The sequence below is a fragment of the Emydura macquarii genome, unplaced genomic scaffold (genome assembly GCF_026122565.2).
Source record: "Emydura macquarii macquarii isolate MOO-44397 ecotype Brisbane River unplaced genomic scaffold, CSIRO-AGI_Emac_v2 contig_383, whole genome shotgun sequence".
NCBI lineage: Eukaryota > Metazoa > Chordata > Testudines > Chelidae > Emydura > Emydura macquarii.
This window is the reverse complement of record NW_027130520.1, coordinates 5,478,984-5,502,485: the sequence shown is the minus strand read 5'-3', so window position 1 is coordinate 5,502,485 and position 23,502 is coordinate 5,478,984. Positions and strand designations below refer to the sequence as shown.

The 23,502-nt window shown below is 36.5% G+C and overlaps 1 protein-coding gene across 12 annotated transcripts in view; it reads right to left on the bottom strand.

Moving 5' to 3' along the window:
- Positions 1 to 23,502, bottom strand: part of VPS13B (vacuolar protein sorting 13 homolog B) — an 819,784-nt gene that overhangs the window by 752,445 nt on the left and 43,837 nt on the right. For all 12 annotated transcript variants that reach the window (XM_067537148.1, XM_067537121.1, XM_067537138.1 and 9 more), the window contains one exon: positions 1,356 to 1,473. In XM_067537148.1, the coding sequence (XP_067393249.1) occupies positions 1,356 to 1,473 (118 nt within the window). The remainder of the gene's footprint in view (positions 1 to 1,355; positions 1,474 to 23,502) is intronic.

Genomic DNA, 23,502 nt, shown 5'->3' with positions numbered 1-23,502 from the left:
CTCTGAACCTCATGATGCAGAGATAGGACACAATGAGCCAAGATGGACAAACGAGTGGTATCAGCTAACTGATGATGAATGCTTGACCAGCTCATCTAGTGGAATCAATGAGCTGAAGCGCTGCGCAGGTAGGAAATAATGTGTGCCAAAACTCCTGTATTTACAAGTCACTAAAGTTCCAGACTGCCTTCAACACCAAAATATGAAGGCAAACAAATCAACGCAGTCTTTAAACCCTTGGCTCTGACACAGGTGCCCATGTACCAAAGTGAGCCAAAACCACATATAATAGAATCATAGAAATGTAGGGCACCTCAAGAGTCCAATAGTCCATTTCTATACATTGAGGCAGGATTATCCTCATGCTATCATGATATTCCCTAACACAAACTGCTCTGCACATAAACTAATGTCCTCTCCTGAGGTCAGATTAATGAGACAACTACTAACTTGAGCCTTCTGCTGCTATGAAGAGGTAGAGAAATGCCTTATCAACTCCGAAGGCCCAGAATGATAATGTCCAAAAACAAAAAACAAAACCTGGTGTGCCCTAGATCAAGAAGTTTGCCAGCAAGAGAAACACCACAAGGAAAACATCCAATGCTATGTGCACAAAAGAGGATGATTTCTCAAATTCACATTAGCACACACTGAAAACCTGGTAAGAAGACAAAGAAAATAAGATGTTAAGATAAGCTTCTCAATCTTTATCATTCTGAACACACAGATGTACACTTCATATAAAAGTAACTGCCTTCCATCTAAACATAGAGAGAGAAACATCACAGACAAAGCCACTATCCTCAGTTCAACTAGGCAGACATATATATAAAGAGCAAGCCAATGTCCTCGGGCTCAATAGAGTCAAAATCTTCATCAGAAAACAATTGATCAGTGTTTCTACCAATGGACAGACAACTCAAGGATGAAGCAACCTCATATTTAATATTCTTAAAGCTAGAGTAATGCCTACATGAACCTGAGATCACAGGGCCATCAGATAAAAATAACTAGTCTTTGTGAAGAGAGAGCTAGTTTTTGTGCAAAGACCTATGAGGAATTAGCAGGACAAGATTTGTCTTTTCTTTTTTAACTTCAAGTTTTATTTTAATTTAGTTGTGCTTTGGAATCCTGGTAGATCTTTGTGCATGATTTGTGGATGGTCAGCACTTCTGAAACATAAGGCCACTGTTATGTGCCTAAATATGTTTAATGCACCTAGCTTTAAGTATACAGATTTGAAAATTTGGACCCAAGTTAATAAACATTTAACCAGTTTTATTTATAAAATCTATAAAAAGCATATACATAAACACAAATACAATCCAGTTCATGAAAGCTATGTTGTACATTACCTGGTGGTAAATCAGGGTCAGAAGGAGCAGTTTGCTGGATTCGTCGTGGTTTCACACATTTTGCACTCTCTGTGGTACTGCGGTTCGTTGAACTAGAACCACTGCTTTCATGGTCCTCCTGTAAATGAAACAAATATTCATCTGAATTATTCAAAGAAGAAAAAAAACTGAAAGAGCAGCTGAATGTAAGGGATTTATGATTACTAGATTTGATAAACATAATATTTTTGCCAGTATTGTTCTTTGAGCACTATAGTTTGTGTTTAGCCATAAATTATACAGTAATTAGGAATTAACTAGAAAGTAAAATAAATTATTTGAAATGCAAATAAAAGCTGAGTTTCAATCCAATTTTTAATTTATTGGTTTTCTTTTAGCAACTGTCACACATATAGTGATGACCGTAATTAGCTGCAATTCAGCCAAAACATTCCTGAAAAAATCAAAGAAAAAAACCTATAGACTATAAAAATAAATGTGAGAAACACTATCCACCTTTATCGGATTAGCCTAAGTGTTTGCTCATGAAACAATCTCCAACAGTTCCAACATGTCAGAGTCATGTCCTTTCTATCACAGTTAATTAAAGCTGCCTCATGAAGCAAGACATTCTCTCAGACCCTTAAAACAGCAAACACTGCCCTAAAGTAGATAAACAAACCTGGAGTAACTGCTCATCTTTTAAGCTTTTATATGACTGGTTTACCTTCAGCAGTTTGGCAACAGAAAACATGGCTCACTCATAAAATAATTGGGTTAAAAATATATCTCAAATAATAAATACTGGCAACATGGAAAATTCACACACAAAAAACAGTGTGGAATTAGGATTGCAAAGGCTCAACTATTGTGCCATGTTTCCTGTGCCCTTCCAGAATGTGATTTTAATTACCTAAGCTCACGTTAGAAAACCAGAAATTACAGTTAGTGCCCTCTCACAATAATATTAATATTACATGGAAAAAAAAACGTAATTCTGCTGCTTTGTGATCCCTGTCCTGAGTTCCCCTGGGGAGATCATGGTACCTTATCAATTCTTAAATCTTTCTATCTGATGTGATTTCAGCCTATCAGCAGCAAGTATGTCCTGGATCATGCTGCTCCCCAGATCACAAGGGTTGCTGAAGGGTATGAAAAGAAATCCTGATATGGAACTATGGTGGGCAATATAGTGGCCATTTTTTATGGAGAGGTAAGATAGTGTGACATTCCTGCGACAACACAGTTAAAGTTGAGTGGTTATGGTGTGTGAAAAGTGTCATCAGTCTGTATTTCCTGATTTTCTAACACTTCTTGTTTAGTATTCTTGTAAGGATTACCTTAATTTCATATTTCTTGGCTTTTCTATGTTTCCTCAAACAACATTTAAGCATGTCTGACTTATGAAAAAGTCTGTATCTAAATAGAACTTAAAGAGATGTAAAAACATTCAAGGGAATGCCACAACCTTTCCACCATTTCATATTTGGAAGAGGGAGAAAAACTGGCGGGGGAAGGGAAGATTTCACTGATTGACATAAATTAAAGAACATATTAGAAAGAAAGGCAGAGATCATACATACCACCACCTTGGTCTGGAAGAAAACTAAATATAAGACAGAACATAAAAATCAATAACTAATTGACCCACCTAAATATGGAGGACAGGTAAGAATAGGTCTTTTACAGAAAAAAATGGATCCCAAATGCTAGGAGGGCAGAAGAGAAAGCTTATTTTAAAAATAACACTTAAGACACCACTGTGACATTTGCCAGGGATATCCAGGGCTGTGAAGTACCTCACCACCGCCCACTCTTAGCATGAAGCAGTTCTGCCTGATGCCTGCTGTGTCTCAGCTCCCTGAAACAAACAGCCTCCAGCCACCGATAAGTACCGTCTTCCAGGCCTCCACAGACCTCACCCCTCTCTTGTGTAGACTAGAGACAAACACAAACCAATCCCCGAACCCCTCTGCCAGTGTGACTCTCTGTAGTATCCAGCCCATCACTGGACACTCAGAGAAATAACCAGGTAAGCTGTCTCTGAAGAGACAGTGTACACACAACTTGACTTGCACAACTCAGGATTAGGTCCTTTATAACAACACAGTACCAGAATCTACTTATAGTGAAAACAAATTTATTTACAAAGATTAAGATAAGAGCTAATGAGCAAGGATAATAAACAGGTTATATGTAAAACAAAAGGTATAACATGCTTCTCTTAGAGTCTAAACTTAACTTTTAACAGGCTAAAATCCTTGTCTTAAGCAATTTCTCACTTAAAGCAAGCTCCCAACATCACTAGCTCTCATGGCCTGGATCCAACTTTCAGGAATGCAAGAAGTGCTGTCCTTTTTGCTTCCTCCGTGAAGGATAAGAAAGGGGCCCTTGTTTCTTCCTCTTATAGTTCAATACATCTTTGAAATATCCCTTTTGAAGTGGTATTATCCCAGACAAGACTCTTCTCCCCTGTGGCTTGTTCTCCAGTGTGCTGCCCACTGCTGGTTTCACATTTCTCCCCACCCCATCAACCATTTTTCTGTTGACTCCACATGTAAATAGGGTTTCCACTGTGTTGCCTTACAATCCTTAATTTGCATCAGACACATATATGCAGACTTGTTTGTCCACTCTGCCTTGTTACAGACTTTAAAACATAATATATAAGAAATTGTGTGTATATATACTGAAATTGTCAATACATACATTTCACAATGACATTAATGACCAGTGTGTCATCAGCTTTCATTTGATAACTTATAAGACACATTTTGGATAAGTATGACAAAAGCAATGTGTTGGATGTAGTGAGTTTGTCAGGCCTGGTAGGAGTGCTGACACAGAGTAGTGAACCCTTTGCCAGCTGGCACCCACCGACCTCTGTATCACAACAGCATAGGGAATCATTTTCTAGCTGGCATCAGTGGGCTTCTGCACTGCAAACACAAAAGAGATATCCTAAATCTGGGAAGGTAGGAGAGTACAATAAAACAAACTTTCTCAAATCTTATTAATACAACATATGAAGATGCTACTACTTTGCACCTTCCTCATGATCTATAAAAGGACAGAAACTTGATCTATAAGAAGCCTGTAAGAGTAAGGTCCTGATTTCTTCATTATCTCAAATTTTCTGCTGAAGAATTAGAGATCACTGCAGTGTCTACTCTCCTAGCATCATAACAGTGAAGAAAAAAGTTTCCCAAATACTTCTGGAAAGTAGGAGTGTGCACAATTTGAAGATCTACTTCCATCTGCTTTTCAGGGTGAGACTGCATATATGTTTTGGCAGGTCCAGATGCAGCACTTCTCTTAATAGCTTTGAGAAAATGAGAAAGCAGAGAACGCTGATGGCAGATCGATCCTGGTTTTTGTACAAGGCTCATTGCAGCCACGATGGAACAAGTTGGATGTCAAAGACTGTCTTTCTCAATCCTCCACGGGTTTTTGCAAAGGGGAATGCAAAAGAGACACTTGTTTCCAGGAAATAACCGTTGTAAATTCTCCAGACTTCTTTGGAGTTGAAATCGTGCATGCAGAAATTACCAGTGATCTTCCATTGATCTTAAGTTAGAATTGGCTAGTCACTTGGGTGATACTGGACCTCTTTTCTTTTTATATAATTGATCAATTGTATAAACAACTAAGGAATGTTGCTGGTTCTGTCTGGGACTATATTCCAGCGATTCTGGACAAAATTAGAAGATAGGAATCAGTTGGTGATTATGGATAATAGAGCATCTCACCAATATTTTGTTTTAACACCTGTTGTTCAGCACTTCTAAACATATGGTAGAGTATCATCAGTAATCATCATCATCATTGTTCTCTTGTCCATTGATCTTGCAAATTCAGTTTCTGATTTGGAAGGATAGCTGAGCACTAATGACACCTGGATACACTTGCCCTCTCTCATCCTCAATACTGGAAAACAGGAGTTTTGCTGTTAGAGATCTTCATTAACAGGAAGCTTGCTCAATTTTCATGTCCCAATTTATTGAGGAAAATTTGTTCACAGATTTCAAGCTTAGAATTTTGGCATCATTTTGATCATGCCCTTTCTTTAGAAAACTATGTTTCAGATTCCACATGTAAGCATTTTTCAGATGAGTCACTGCACTTTTATTTATCTTTTGACCTTGCAAAAACAACAGATATAGTGGTGACTACACAGCTCAATAAGCATGATTTCCTCTTTCCTGCGTTGTGGTAGAGCCACTCTGTCACTTCCTTCTTGGACACAATGTTTTGGAAGGACTCCTTATTGATATGAACCACTACGATCATATTATGTTTGCCCTGCGATAGTTATGTTGATTACCATCAATTGTGAAACATTATGGAAAGTGCTGTCTAGGTTTTGTTGTCCACTGAAGTTAATTTGTATTCTCAGGCTACTTCATGATGGAATGACCGCTATCATCCTTTGTAATGGTTTGGAGACGGACCCATTCTCCATCTGTACTGGCATTACGTGGAGCTGTGTTACTGCCCCAACCCTTTCTCCATCGATCTTGTAGTAATATTGTTTCTTATTCGTGATCACCTTTCTTCTGGAATTGTGACTGAGTATCACATGGACAGCCAGCTCTTCAATCTGCAGTGTTTTCATTCTAAAACTAAGCTTATCAAGACTGTTATTACTTACTTTCAGTATGCTAACAACTGTGCTATCCTCGTGCACACAAAGACTGAATTGCAATCCAACCTAGATCTTTTTCTCAGACGCCTATCATAGCCTACGATTCTCCCTCAACATAGGGAAGACTAAGGTGCTCCACCATTCTGTCTTGCACAACTTGCCTTCCTCCTCCCACAAATTGTCATCGGTGGTGATCCCCTGGAAAACACTGAGCATTTCCCTTACCTTGGCAGCTACCTCTCCCAGACAGCCAATCTTGATGTGGAGATTGAACACAGGATCCGTTGGGCCAGTGTATCCTTCGGAAAATTGTTCCATTGTGTCTTTATTGACAGAGATCTGCGGATAGAAACTAAGAACCTGGTCTACAAGGAAACAGTCTTCCCCACTCTTATTTATGGGTGTGAGGCACAGGTGACATATTTAAGCCATCTTAAGCATCTGGAGTGGCACCAACAGAGCTGCCTCAAGAAGATTCTCCATATCAGATGGAGAGACCATCGTACCAATGCCAGCCTTCTCTCTGCAGCTAACATCTCCAGTGTTGAGGCAAAGATTATGAATCATCAACTTCATTGGGCTGCTCATTATGTATGGATGGCTGATACTCGTCTTCCAAAGCAAGTCCTCTTTTCTCAACTTAATCATGGTAAGAGGATCCACAGGGGACAGAGGAAATGCTATAAGAATATTTGAAAATATATCTTAAGAAGGGAGGCATTGACCCCATGAATTGGGAAGAGCTGGCCGGCAATAGACTGAAATGGCATCACATCATACATCAAGCCTTAGCCCATTTTGAAGAGAACTGCCTTGCTCAAGAGGCTGAGAAACGGCAGAGGAGGAAGGAAAGTGTACAGCATCCTGGCCTGCAGTTGTGTTCTCTCCAAGCAACCACCTGTCACATTTGTGAAAAAATCTGTAGAGTACAAATTGGATTCCTCAGCCATCTTAAGTCTCATCAATGATTCTCCTCCTGACAGACAGTACCCTCAGATCAAGGGATAGCTGATGACAACCATGATGTTGAACTACCAATAAAAAGACAGATTGCCTTTAAATTATCATTACCTATTTTTAAGCCATTAAACTGTGTTGACTCTAGATTCATTCAAGTACTACTTTTTCAGCCTTGTACTGACCAGCAGGCACACGCAAAACCACCTGTTATACAAGGATCCCATCAGCACATGCAAAGTCTGCTGGCAATTGCACTTTTGCAACATGACTCCTACATAGTATAGAACTCGCTTATGTCTAAAATCAGTCTCATTTCATTCCTCTCCATTTATAAAAAGCGCTTTAAAGCTTTTTTCATCCTCTTAAGGATTTTTTAAGAACAAAGACCTTTGTTTCAATCTGTTTTATTTAAATGAATCCCTTCATTTGTGGTTTGAATAAAAAATTTTAAGATTCTGTCATTTTATTATATTTTTGTTATATTGCATTTGTTTATAATTTTACAACTTACTGAGAAATTAGTCTTCGCTGAGGGGGGAAGAGGATGCAATAGTTTGTTTAGTGTGTTGGCTCCAACAAGGTAGTCAAAATAATATTTACATGATCCAGGATGGCGACAAAAATAATACATAAGCACTACACTGGAAACATAACTATACATGGCTATTACTAAAAACATTCTAATAGAAGACTCACAACTTTACTCCCAGATATGTGAACACTTGTACCACTATGTATCTAGCTATAGAGTAAAAAGAGCTCAACATGATACAATAATGTTTAAGTGCTATATTTAATGCTAGATAATACGCACTAGTTTACTTAAAACTACACAATTATCCAACAGCTTTTGCATAGCATGTATTTTTTTTTTTTTTTTTAAACGAAACATTTTTTCCATAACAGCTACTGATGTTTTGTAAAATAAATGTCACTAATGACTAGATGACAATTACTGTGGCCATGCCCTTACAGGAACTAGGCTCCTATTTAATTATACTTACATTCAAAAAAAGTTCTGTAGTTATACACTTCTGCTCAATGTTAACTTTAAAAGCATGCTATTAATTTTTCAACCATGTGGCTGTTTCATAAGCCCAGAAGTAAAACATGTTCATTAAAGAGAAAACGTTCCAAGTGAACTGCCAAAACTAGCATAATTATGAAAATATTTAACACTGGAACCAACTGAAATCACATACTGTATATAGATTATAGTGATGTCATCATAAACATCACAGCCAAAATGCACTAAAACTACTGCAGTCTAATAAATCTAGATCACACCAGATGACAAATATTTTAAAGTTAAAGGAACACTTTTAAAAATATACATATATTTCTAAAATATCATTAGCTATTAAGTTTAGTAAACTGCATATTTATTTTAACAGTAATGGGAATGATTGCAAACATAAATGATAACAAAAGCTATCTAGACTGTAAAAAGACACAAAAGGGTATTTTAAGTGTTGATCTTTACAGAGAAACACAATGATAATTTACTAAAAATGTTTTGTGAAATAACTATGCAATAACTTATAATGCTGGCCTTTAACAATAATTTAGGTTTGCTTTTAATACTAGACACAAGAAGAATCATCTTTAGTGTAAATAAAGAAGATAGATATCTCCTTCCTAAACAAAAATAAACTATCCATACTTCTCTAATAGAAAGTAACTATACTGAAAGTTATGATTTCCTATCTTCCCCTTCATTCAACCACCCCAGAGTATGTCATCTACTTGTGTTATTCTTTTTCTAACTTGGCTGCTGATCTTACAAATCTCATGCATATAATCCTCACATGCGTAAAGTTACTCATATACATAAATATTTGCAGAATCTGGCCTCCTCCCACCTACCCCCCAAGCTCTTCAGCCAAGGGACTTCATTTTAATGTTTTCTAAAAGCACCACATGCACCTCTAGTGCTATATAAGTAATAAGTAAAATATCCTTGGAGACATGTTTTAATAAATTAAGATTAATATTCTGTCAATCAAATTTGACGTGAAATATTTTATAAATAAAACAGCTATTGCCATTTTGTCACAAACAAGTCATATTTGACAGCATGCTCTGAATTTTACCATAATTTTCCAAATAGTCTATTAAATATTTTATTTAAATACAACAGACAACTCTTTTGCTTTAATTAATTTTAGAAGATTTTTTTTTCCATTTTAAAACATGCTTCACAACACAAGCTTTGTTTAATTTGCAAGACTTCCAAGATGTCTAATGAGAATACTTCATGGGAGAAGAATGTTTTCTCTTGGGGACCACATGGCTATTTCTGCAAATATTGCCCTATGCTCTCAAGAGACCAAGTAATAACGTCATTTTTTTAAAATAGGGAGAAATGCAGTAAAAAAAAAATCAGTGCCAGTTGTGAAATTACATGGCGAAATCATAGTGACGCAGTCTAACTACCTACTTTAAAGAAAACTTCTTGCACACTTATATTGATAGGTTGTTTCAAGTTAGTGTTTTGATTCCCTCCCTCCTCCACTCTGACTACCCCTAACAAATTTCTTCTTCATCCTCTTGCTACTCTAACAGTTATTATTTCTAAACGAATAAACCTAATTTCCTTTCCAAGATTCTTGCAGAAACCCAAAATGATTAATCCAATTCCTATTAATGGATGGAAGGTTGGTGCGCCACAAAATAGCTTCTAAACATAGGGGTATATTAAAATTAAACATTCTTACCCATAGGAAGTTGAGCAAAGAACCATTTCATGATCTCTTACAAATCTATGTTAAACTGGTTAGGACTTGCAGAATTTCACTGCAGAAAAAAATACAGTGGTGGTATAGTCTCCTAAAGAGTTCAACCCTATGGGCATCAAAATTTAGATGCACGTATCTGAAAAATACATTAATAGAGCACTTCATTACACCCTTGCAAAATTCTAACTGGCTATTCATCCAAGATGAGTACTACTTCTGAGTAAAATATTTCTTGTTCCCCAGATTAATATTAAAGGTAAAAGCAGGCAAGCAGATTTTGCAAAGCTACTTTATTGGGAATAAATATTAAAGTCGAACTAAACCATGAAAAATGCAGACTAAATTTTACTATTGTTCTAATGACGAGCAATCTAAACAAGTAAAAACAGAGGATACAGAAAATTAATTTGCTTTGATCTGTTTGATATAAACTTAACTGTGATAAAATTTGGGCTCTTGGGAACTTTAACAGCAGACTGACTAGTAGAAACCAACAGATAATAGAATGAAATATGATTGCCATGTTATGTATCTAAAGGCACTTCAAAATTCACAGAATAATCATCTGGTTAAAGAGATGGCAACACTTATGAAAAGTATTGCTAAAATCAGCATTATTTAGCCTAAAAAGAAAAGAGGCAAAGTTATTCAAAACTCTAAAAAATATAGCATTTTTAATTTTGAAGGGTTCCAAAATGATTTAGAGATTGTATACTCCTCCAACACTGAAATTCTGTCCCAAGAGTGGTCGTATGTGGTATCAATTTTTCACAGAACTGTTTTGCACAGTAATAGCAACTGTTTCCTTGAAGGGGAAACAAAGAATATGTTTAACTGACAGTGCAGGGGGCACTTTTAAGTAAATAAAATTATCCAGGTTGGAATTTGGCTACTACTTTGGAATTACTATTATGAAGTCATGAATTAGATATTTATCCCCATGCCAGAGTTAGATTGTTTATGAGAGCATATTTTCTTGCACTATTATGCAGTCTAGCTTTAAATATCTTCCAGTAGATGTTTTAGGTGCCCATACTGATATTAGAGCTATCAAGTTGCCTTTAATAAAGAGATGTTACTGACTCACTTGCAGACCAGGACGGAAGTTGACAAAGTAGGTCATGAATGGCTGTTTCTCTCTCCAGAGACCCCAAAGGAGCTTGTTGTGAGGGTCTGTATTTTGCTCCCAAGAGTGCTCTCATGTGAGGTTCCACAAGGGTCCATTTTATCATTTCTTCTATTCAAATATATATCAGACTATTAGAAGGGATAGTAAGGAGTCCCAGTCTGAGGTATTTTCAGTACAATGAAGATATCCATCTCTTTCTCTCTTTCTCATCCGAGCCAGCTGGTGTGGAACCTTAATGATTGTCTAGTTGAGACTGGCCATGGATGAGGGTAAAGAGGTAAAGGCTCAGCCTGCATAAATGAGGAAGGTTGGTGGAGAAAACAACCAAAGGATTTAGAAAAGACTGTAACAGGTATTCTGATTGAGAGTGTTTGTCTGCATTTGTTACTAGGTTTCCCAAGTAGGACTTAGATCCCAAGCTGATTTTAGACTCAAATAAGCAATGGCAACAATGACGAAAGCTTTTTACCATCTGCATCAGGTCAGGCAGTTGAATCCATTATTCTTGATTGCAGAACTTGCTACCATTATCTATGCTGTAAAATAATATAGAGCTAACGAAAACAATGTGCTCTAAATGGTTCTATAATTTAAATCTATTTGAAAGCTTAAGACAATCCAGAATGAAGCAGCAGCAGCCCACTTTGGAAGCAAGTTGGCTTGCAGGGAACATTTGGAACTGGTGCTCTGGGAAATGCACTGGCTGCCTATTAGTTTCTGAGAGGAACCACTGCTATGTGCAGTACTGTTACTGTTGTGATTAGAACAAGTACCTGGGTACAACATCCCTTGGTTTACATAAGAGGGAGTTGCTAGGTTCTGAAAAACTATGGTGATAAGGTCCACAAAAGCACAGACAGATAAGAGGGACTGTACGCCATTACGGCCCCTCAATTCTGAATTCATTCATCATCTTGGTTAGCAATATTCAAAATTCATCAATGTCCATTTTATTTGTCTAGACTCTTTGACAGGGTTGACTTGGTTGGATGTTATTTTTTCTTTTGGGGGAGGGTGATTTATACTGTAATCCTGTTGACTGTCTCAGATTTGATTATATGGGAGCCGGGTCATCTACTGGAATAGGTATATTTGTTGTATTTGCTGTGATTTTTAAAAAATATCAGACCACCTAGAACTTGATGAAAGTATCTTTTTATTGTAAAAAATCAAAATAAAAGCATAAAAATAATGCATATCTCCATATATAGGGCTTCTTAAACTTCCCTTAGGAGACTAATCCAAAGACACATCATTCTTCCTAATATTTCAGGAAGTTTTTCCTGATGTTTAGCTTAAAATAAAACTTTTTTAAATGTCATAATATTATGTGTATTACACTAGCACCTACAAGTCCCATTCAATGACTTCACTGTAGTAAGCACTAAAAGGAAAATAATAAACATTGAGTGCCTGTCCCACAGAGGTCACAGTCCTCTAGGTATCTTTTTGCTCTCTTGACTGGTGTTCACAGAACCCAATTTAATGACATTCATAGATACTAAGATATTGTTAATGCCCTCGTCCCAATCATTAACATTTTAAATAAGATCAGCATCAGGGTCTTCTCCACTCTTGAAAATTAATTCGTATTAAGGTAGGGTGCGAATTCAAAGTACAAGAGCTCCATATAAAGACAAGAACTAACACTTGCAGCACCTTGCTAGACACTCTCTCCTGTGTGCCCACAACCCTTTCCTTTGAGTTCCTTCAGCCTCTTTCCAGTCCATGTGACGATTAATTGCCAAGCCAGTATTAATTTATTTTATAAGTAAGATTTTGTAAAGACATTGCATCAAATGTTATTAATATCCCTATTCCTGTGAAAAGTGCCATGACACCTTCAGTAATTATGAATAGTCAGGGCACTTCTTTTAAAAGAATTACTAGCAGCACAGTGCCTACAGTGTTTAGCAAGGGCATTATCTTGAACACCATAGGAAGAAAGGCAAAACACCAGGAATGTGGTTTAACCAGGCTAACGCTTTATTAAGTAACACATACAGGAACTATCCAGCAATAACTTGTCCAATGCAAATCATCCTTTATATTATAATCCGTTCCACCACATAGGGGCCTGCCATCAGCCCCTAATTCAGTTAGCCTAGTCCCAGAATCATTGAGACCCCACCATCCTCCCTCATCTGAGGGTTATGGGGAGAGGCAAAAAGGGGGGGGGCTACCTCCTCACTGTACCAGACATACACTTAGAATTACATACTATGTAATTAAATATAGTAGATTGTAGTTCATATATGTTTTGGGTTTTTTTTAAAAAAACAACTGGTTGCTAGAAAATCATTAATTACAATTTCAAAACGATTTCAACTATAAATCCATCATGTTCAGTTACTTTCTGAATATTCTTTTAGCCTAAAATTTTCTATTTTTGATCTCATTGAAAGATATTTTGTTTTGGGGGGAAGTTTTGAAGAACTGATTCAAAATTTGTTGAGTTATGGATAGATTTAGGGGGCAAAAAACTTTTCACACTGTTAAAACACTGTTACCCTATCCCCAAACACACACAAATGTGTGAGCTTTCAAATTTGATACATAATGCTCATTCTATGGTACATCCTCCAACAAGTTTGAAAAAACTGACTAATAATGAAGGGTCAAATTCTGTAATTACTCAAGAAAAACTCCCATTGAGTTTCAGTGAGTAAAGGCCTCAGATTTTCTTCTATGGCCCAAACAAGTGACATGCTCTCCCCCAGGTCTATCAGTGAATTTTCTAGCTCATTTGCACCCTGAGCACTTAAATTTGTTCCTAATCCACCTGGCACTTTAACAACATAAAAATGTGTAAAACAAAACTATTTTAGCCCAAGCCTTTCCCTTTTTCCCCAAACTTTTCCCAGTCATGACTTCCTTTTCGATTGTCCAAACATAAGTGATCATACTATGGGAGTGAATATTTATAAATAATTCAAAACACTGGGCCAAATTCAACAAAGCTGATACAGGGAGACAAAAACTGCATCTTCTTGAGCTGGCTAAGCCCACTGCAAGAAGAAAAGATTCACCCTCTTCAGGGCAGACTAACTTCTTGGAGATTTATTGCTTCCCATAATGCTGTTAGATGATTATAAGACTGTAAAAGAAATGATTATCTAGATACTTACATGGCCCTCATCACCAGAATATTTGTTGTTTGTGACCCACCCAATGAACCTACCCTCCCAATTCTCTTGTGAGGTAGGGAATTATTGGTATCTTCATTTTACACACAAAGAGGCAAAGCACAGAAAGATTAAATGACCTACCCAGAATCACACAGAAATCTCTGACAAAATTAGGAATTAAATCCATATCTCCCAAGTCCCAGCCTAGGGTCTTAAACCACAAGAAATTTTATCTAAAAATTTTTTTCCCCATTCATAACAAAACACATACACACAAATGTGGTGGGATCATGGTTATCAATCTAGCAGAGTTTTCTTTTTATTGGTCACTGTTTGAGACTAGTGCAGTCTAGCCAAGTAGAACCCTCATTGTGCTCACATTGCCAAATTAACTATTTAATTTTAATGTTAGCTTGACAGCAGTTCTCCCTCTTCCTGTTCACAATTCCACTATAAAATTATGGCACTTGTTTCTCTTCCAGATGACAAGAATCAAATGTGCTTGTGGATGTCTTCCACGTCGGGGGGAATCCTCTCCCAATTGGAACTGGGTTTTTCAGAACTCTTTACTACACTCCAGTTTACCCCGAATAAAGGGACTGGAGTCTCATCCTATGGGTGTAAACATATTTGAGTGTCTCCACAATTTATGCTGCATTCTGCAAATTCAAAGGCGTTTTAAAAAAATCCCACAAATTAAGACAAATTAGAACCAATTAAATATAATCATCAAATAACAAAAAAAATCTGTCCTCCCTTTTTTTTCTTTTTAAAAGAGCAAGGAAATTAAATATATTTCTCAAAAAACACATGAACACTATGTATGTGGAACAAGGCCAACTTAATTACTATAAGAATATGTATTCTTACTCTGCAAATTTATATTTCTACAATGTACTTTTTTGCATTTTACCCACACATGCACATACTACTACACTCAAAATAAGCTCTCTTTTTAGGATGGCTGTACCACAAATTAAACATTAGTTGAATGTAACAGTGTGCAAAGTTTTAAAATATTTATTTTACCTGGCAAGAGGACTATTACCTAAGCTATGACTTTAGTTAACTTTATACATCTCAAGTTGGTCAAAATCTTCCAATATAGAAGTCAAGTTAGTGCTGAGTTCCACTTATCCCTAGCTACTCAGACAACTTCTTCAGATACGATTTACTGAAACGGCCTTCCATAAAAGATTCAAAAAAGAAAAGAGATTCCATAAAATAAGTGTGCTTGTTTCTTCCATTTGCTTTTTAAACTTTTACTCAAATAGTATTAATGCACTAAATCTACTGTATTTTGTAATTAGAAATACATTAAGCTTCCTTTATTTTCACACTTACTTCTTAGTTATATTTTAAATTACTGTTATATACCAGTAAGGACCAAAAATTAATTTTCACCAAATGTAATTAGTGAACTAAAATAGTCCAAGTGCTCAGATAAAAGACTTGTAAAACCAGTGGATTAAACTGCAAAGGTAGCTGGGTCACTCTACAAGCTTTCTGATTAATGTGTGTCAAGAGCACACATAGGCACAACTCATTGAAGACATTTAAATTAAGCCTGCTATTTCTACTTACAATCAATCATTTCTTTTATATAAGTGTCAATCTTTGTGATGTGTACACTGTTTCATAGAATTTAATACTATTTATAATGCATCACTTTTCAAATACCAAGAAAGGCTTTCAAACTAGTAACTTAATGCTGAGCTAACAACTATTTATCTTCCAAAACAGGCCTTAGATATGTATCACCGAAACCGCCAAAAATTTTATACATTAAAAGGCGTGCAAATGTCAACTGCACATTATAACTGTCAGAAAGCTTTACAAAAGATCTCCGTAATTATAATATCATAACATGTAAATTCTTATCACATTAGTCAATTTAAAAAGCAATGTGTTTCATCTCAACTAGTTGATACTTTTTAATAGCACACTGTTTATTATCCTTTCAAGTGACCACATCCATGACAAATATTTTTTCTTACATGAAGACTGACATGAGCAATTCTTCAAACCAAACTTTTTTGTTGTTGTTGTTGTTGTTACTAACTAATCAGAATATTTCTAGTTAAAAATAAGGACTGCAAACGCTCATTTTATTAGTCTTTGGCACTAGTTCTTCCTGGAAAAGAAGTTAATTTTTCTGTCATCCATGGTCTAATTTCTAATGAAAGAAATAGTAAAGATTTAAAAAGAGGAAGGAAAATAAGTGTCAGCAAGAAATGGAACTGAGTGGATTCTAGATACCCAAGGGAAACAAAATATATAAATATTTCTGAAAGGGGGAAAAGATTGTTACTGTGTGGTGTTCAGCTGTACTCTGAACATAGGCAAAAGCAAAGGTTAATAACTGGCCAACAGAGTGGAGAAAAAAAGATTTAAAAGTAACTTGGGAAAAAAATATGAGTGTGGGAAAATGAAAAATTTGGAAACATCTTCTAATCTTATATAATGCCAAACAGAATAGCTCAGGGAGTATTTTAGTGTGTAAGGAGAAAAGAATGCATCTCATTTTAAACTGAAGTAAAGCACAGAATAACCTTTGCAACAGTACTACTGAATAATATAGAACAAGCAGTTTATATAGCTTATGGCAGATTTAGAGTCAAGCTGAAAATAAAAAATAACTATTAAGTCTATAATTTTTTTTCAGTGTTCTAACTGATGTTCATATTATAGTGATAAAGTTTGTCTTTGTGGCTTAGGCCTGATCTACATTTAAAAGTTAGGTTTAACACAGCTATAGTGCTCAGCCTCACACCTTTGAGCACCATAATTAAACCAACCCCTAGTTAAGAGACAGGGATACTAGGGAAATGGAAAAAGCCCTTCCATCACTGTAGGAAGCATCTGCACTATGATGCTGCAGCGCTGTAGCTGTATCACTATAGTGACTGTACTGTAGACATAGTCATTAATTTGCCCAATTCTTCTCACATGGAAAAAAACAAGTATGCAAGTCTCCAAGTCATCCAGGTTTCTCTAACAGTATTTTTGGGCATGGCAAATATTTTTAATCAGCTTTCTGTGTAAATTTGGAGAACTGTGTTGACACTATAAATTAACCTCAAAAGCACTGCACTTTTAAAAAAAATGAAATTTAAATAAATGACATATTTAACAGACCACTTTTTCCAAATAGATGAAGCTGTTGTTTGTTTGGGGTTCTTTTTAAATCAAGCAAAAAATAAATAAAATAATAAATAATAGTATCTAGCTCTTATATAGATCAGAAGATCTCAAACACTTGACAGAGGAGGTCAGTATCACTATCAACATTTTACAGAAAAAAAAGCAGTGTGTGGAAGTGACTTGCCCAACATCACCCAGCAGGCCAGTGGCAGAGCCAGAAATAGAATCCGGGCCTCCTGAATCCCAATCCAGTGCTGTATACACTACAGTGCGCTTGCACAGTACAGGTAAATAATGCACAGAAATATAGAAATAAGGCTAGAAGGGACCTCAAGAGATCATCTAAGTCCAGCCCTCCCATGCTGAGGCAGAATTAAGTATACGTAGACCATTCTTGACAGGTGTTTGTCTAAGCTGTTTCTAACCTCTGATGATGGGGATTCCATAACCTTCCTAAGTAACCTGTTTCAGTATTTAACAATTGTCATAGTTAGAAAGCTTTTCCTAATATGTAATCTGAACCTCCTTTGCTTCCAAAACTAAGCTGATTACTATTTATCCTACCCTTGGTGGACATGGAGAACAATTGGTCATGATCTTCTTTATGACAGCCCTTAACATATTTGAAGACTGTTACCATGTGCCCCTTCAGCCTTCTCTTCTTTAGATTAAATATACCCAATTCTTTCAGTCTTTCCTCATGGGTCAGGTTTTCTAAACGGTTTATCTTTTTTGTTGCTCTCCTCTGGACTCTCTCCAATTGATTCATATCTTTGTTACAGTGTGGTGCCCAAAACTGGACATTGTACTCCACCGGAGACTTTACTAGGGTCGAACAGAGTGAAACAGTTACATCACATGTCTTACAGATGACCCTCATGTTGATACAAATCAGAGTGACACTTGCCTTTTTTGCCAGAGTATCACATTGTTGACTCGCATTCAATTTGTGATCCACTATCATCCTTGGATCCTTTTATATAGTACTGCTGCCTAACCAGTTATTTCCATTTTTTCTTCCTAAGTGTAGCACTTTGCACTTGTCCTTATTGAATTTCATCTTATTGACTTCAGAACAGTTCTCCAATTTATCAAGATCATTCTGAATTCTTAATCCTGTCCTCCAAAGTGCTTGCAACACCTCTCAACTTGGTGCTGTCCTCAGAGTTTATAAGCATACTTTCCACTCCATCGTCCAAGTTGTTAATGCAAATATTGAATAGCAATGGACCCAAAAACAGACCCTTTCGAATAGCAATGGACCCCATTTGTAATATCCTCCCAATGTGACAGCAAACCACTGATAACTACTAAGTACAGATTTTCAATCAGTTGTGCACCCACCAGATAGTAATCTGATCTTTCATAATTTCCTAGTTTTCTTTTGAAACTTCCATGTGAAACAGTGTCAAAACCCTTACTAAAATCAAAATATATCACCTCTAATGTTTCCCCCCCATCCACTAGGCCAGTTATCCTTTTAGAAAATTAGATTGATTTGGTATGATTTGTTTTTGACAAATCCATGCTGGCTATTACTTATCACCTTACTATCCTCCAGTTTTGAATAACCCGATAGTTTAATTTGTTCCAGTATCTTTCTTGGTGTTGAAGTTAGACTGACTGGTCTATAATTCCCCGGATCCTCTTTTTTCCACTTTTTGAAGATAAATACTATGTTTGCCCTTCTGAGATACACTGGGACTTCACCTGTCCTCCACAAGTTCTCAAAAATAAAATACAATAATAATTTCCCATATTCATACTAAAAACGTTTTTAGAATCAATATGAAGGGCATTTTACAATTTTAATGTATGAATTTCTACCATGCCTATGGCTGTACCAACTAAACAAAACTAGACAATTCAATGTAAAAGCTAATTATTTTATAAGTTAATATTTTTTCAGCTCCTTAGAAAACACACTTCAATTCTGAATGAGTTCACTTGTTCATCTTCAATTTCATCTTCCTTGAATAAACACTGCAGAATATGGAGTGAATACCCTAATTTTTAAACAACAATATTTACATAAAACTTAGAGCAGAAGCTCTGTCTAATTGCAGTAAGAAGCTCAGGTATCTCTTTTTTGTTTTGGGGCTAGCAACAGTGGCTGCTCAAAGGTCATTTGGAGGACTGTTATTTACAAATTGGCTAATAGCCAGCAATGAAAATTTAAACTATTGTCCTGGTAACTAATCAACAAAATAAAAACATCAGCAAACAGCACAGTTAAGATGACAATCAGATGTTGGAAATTTTATATTTTTCAGGTTCAACCCTAAAAATAAGCTATTAGACTACAGATGCTCAAATAGATACATAAATATATGCAGATTCCCATTTACTTAGTTTCGGTACCTATATATGCATCAAAACCAGGATTTAAATATTATTATAGAGCCCACATAAATACATGTACTCCGATACATGTCCAGAAAACTACCACAGGACACATCCATGGTAGTGCTCTATACTGCAATAATTCCTATCATATACTAATCATACACTGATATTTAAATATTGGTGTTTTTACCTATATTTCCTTCATTATGATATTTTGAAATTTTTAGACGTGTGCTTTTGGGACACCAGAAGTAGCAAACAAATTATGAAGTTTAGAAAGCAAAAGCACAAAAGTAACCTTTATTCTAAAATTAAGAATGATTTAGTCATTTACCATTAGCAACATCATTAAATATTACTGGTTTTTTTATGACTTTATAATTTCCCCAACATCTGTTATTTTTACTATGAGCTTCATTCCTACCATACACTATTTACGCACATACACAAAATATGCACAACATCTCCAACAAAATATGCTACCTTGTTACATACTCTATGTGCTCATTTTTTTTAAATCTATTACATTTTTGACAGGCTTTAGAATGAACAGATAGGGTATTCCATATTAAACTTTACTTAAAAATTCAGATTAAATTTCATTGTAACATGTAATGGTTAAAAAATAAAATGCAGATGCCCGTTTAAATGTTTTAATAGCACTACATGGAATTAATTCCATCTATGCAGTTACTCTCCTGCAGTACAAAATTATTCATTCTTATGGAATCAAGTTTGCAGTCCAAATCATGATTCAGAAAACACTCAAATGAGAGCTTTGAATTTTATACTCTGCTATGTATTTTCATGACATCCCCAAAAGAAAGGCAAACATTAACAATCCTCAATCAAGCTGTGCTGGATCAGCTAAACTTGTCACTTTTTTCACATCACAACTCCCTAAATTAAATTTGCCACAATTTGACCTTAAAATATTAAACCATATAGATGATGCAAATATAGTCCATAAAAATATTTTTAAATTAACATTACATAGTTAAGAACTTAAGCAGTAAATGCTAAGTAGGTTGTCCACACAATCTTCACACTGCCCCTTTATGTGCATGCATTACAAGACAGTCTAATTAGACAATCACATGCTACCTCCCAAGGAATGCAACCTAATTAAGAGAATTTATTTAACAACGGCCAACAGTGTCTATCTAAATGTAACACATTGCTCCATGGTGGGACGCCATCAACTCCAAGGGATTGAATCCAAGACTATATAGATCTAAAAAATGAGCATCTACTGCCTGAGCTAAAAGACTCAGAATGGTTAGCTCAAAACCTGTAGCTGACTTATCAGTCTCTTTGTGGTCTGCTACTACAGAGGGATGGAGAACCACACGGGTTCTCCTACAAGGACCTCTGTGAACCTCAGTGGAGACGTTCAGTCTCAATTTTCAGCCCAAGCTCTGGGACTCTCCCACCTCACAGGTCTAGAACTCAGGTTCCAGCCCAAGCCTGAATATCTACATTGCATTGAAACATTGCTTTAAATATTAGCCCAAGCCCTGCGAGCCTGAGTCAGCTGGCACAGGCCAGCCACAGGTTTTTAGCTGCAGTGTACACATAACCATTAGATGTTAAAAGAGCCCTATGTCATTATTTAGGGAGGACTGAACCTATTGAAAATCAAACAAACTGTTTGTGGCTTATGGGAGATATGTAGAGGAGAACCTATTAATAAGCAGACGCCTTCCCACTTAATCACGAGATGTACGAAACAAAGCTACTTCTTATTTAGGAAACCATTACCCATGAAGTTAAACATGCACTCCACTAGGGCCACAGATACCTCTGTAGCCTGCTTAAGGTGAGTTTCCTCAGCAGATATTTGCAAAGCAGCAACATGGAGCTCAGGTCATATTTTCACTAATGTAGCCCATAGGGCTAACTTGCCTTTATTCTATTCACTGCTTTCTATTATATTCAGCAGTAATGCAAGGAACCTTCAAGCCTGTATACGGTGTAAGACATTAGCTTCAGCAAGTTAGCATAAAACTTAAGGCCTAAGAACTTTGAACAGAGAAACTTTGAACAGATAAATGACCCAAAGAGAACCCTCAAGTACTGGGAGCTGCAAATAGAGTGTTTAAGAAGAATTTCTAACCACAGGTACATGACTCAACCACAAGATCATGGCAACGAACTGACTTACATAACAGGTACATGAACTCCATCCGCAGATACCTAATCATAAGATGGCCATGGTAACAAATTGACGTCATTGATATACTAACCTACAGGAGGAGAACACTCCAACATAAGTAAGGTGAGAAAATACAAATAAGAAAAAGGGGGAAATCCTCTGTTGAATATGCATCAAACATAGTGGTGTCAGCATATCATATTATAAAAGTTACATCCCAGCCTTGGGACCGCAGGAGAAAAAGATGTAATACTTGAGAGGTACTAGAATAATGGCCACTGGTGATGAAGGGGAAAATGACGGTGATGAGGAAGATGACGGCTAACATTTCAGGTTGTTCTACAAGGGATGGTATGAGTATATGCATGTGCAGATGTACATTCTATAGTATCTCTATCTACCTTACTGAGCTGGAGTGTTTGTGACTGTGCTAAATGTATTAATAAAGCTATTTGTAATTACAGAAGAGTTTCTATAGTGTGAATGTTGTAACTGTAGACATCGGGGTTTCCAACTATATAATATTTGAATAATGCTGGGCCTGATCTTGGCACAAGAACCTTTCAACCCTCAAAGTGATAACTGGGTATTCTTAAGTAAACAATATAATCTATAGATCAGGCTACACTAAACACTACTCATTGAACTTGGAATCATATTCTGTTGCTCTATTCAGTAGAGGAGTCTTTCACTTCATTTTTGCCCACCATTTTTTTGATGGGGACTGTGATTTCTAATCTCCCAGCAACAGGAATGCACAAAACTCTCAGTGAAGGAAGAGAGGTCATAATAATTCTTCTCAGGGCTCCCAGGGCTGAGATTCACCTTGTTTCCACCTGCCTCCAGCACGAAGGAGTTTTATATTATGCTCTCGTATGCAGCTCCATGGCTCGCTGATGAGCGGCTTCTTCCACTATGACACCCATGTCTGAGAACAACACCCCAGAAACTCCATATTCACCAATATCATGTAATTATGTGTTCAGTACAAGGTATGCCTTTGTTTCATATTATTTTAAAAGTCGATCTGCTATAAATTAATATCCTGTTGAATTGTATGTGCTACCATGGTATGTGAAGTTATGAAATATTGTTGCAAATGCTATTAGAACATGTTGTGAGGTGTGAAACACCTAAACCAGCCATTCAGGTACAACAATGAAGTTACCAGGCGTGCTAATGGCCTATCAAGGAGGATTCCCTCTCTCTATCCCCATCCCTGGACACTTCACCAAGAAAGCATGTACACAAAGGGCAACAGCCCCCACATCATATGCACAGAGTGTTCTAGCATGCTGGGACAGACTATAAAAGAAAAGGAGTGACATCATAGAGGGGCTCACTCCCATTCATCTGAACACCTGAAGGGTTGTCTGGAAGACAAAAGGACTTTGAAAGAGAGGAGTGGAGTCCCAAGCAGGGATGGTTGCCCAGTCTGCATTTAAGAAACTGTTTGTACCAGCTAACAAGGGTGAGACATTGCTAATTCAAGATCTTGTTAGTGTGTAGAATTTAGACTGCAATTTTATGTTTATTTCATTTGGTAATTTCTTTTAATCTCTTTACATTTGCCACTTATAATCACAATCTATTTTTCTGTAGTTAATAAACTTGTTTAATGTTTTCTCTCAACCAGTGTGGTCTCGAATTGGAGTGTCTAGAAATCTTAGCTCAGTAACAAAAGCTGTTACATGTTTTCCTCACAACAAGCGTGGAGCAGACTTATTAATATAATTTGAGGGACAGACTCCTTTCGGTGCAGTTTTTACAAACTGAGGGAGCGGGGGGGGTGGTAATTGGCTGGTGCATTCTATTGTTGGTTTGTGAGTGGCTAGGCAAGGCACTCATATCTATTGAGTGTGTCTCTGTCTGTAGCTGGCTGAGTAAATGTAGCTTTCTGACAGCATCACAGAGTGAGAAGCA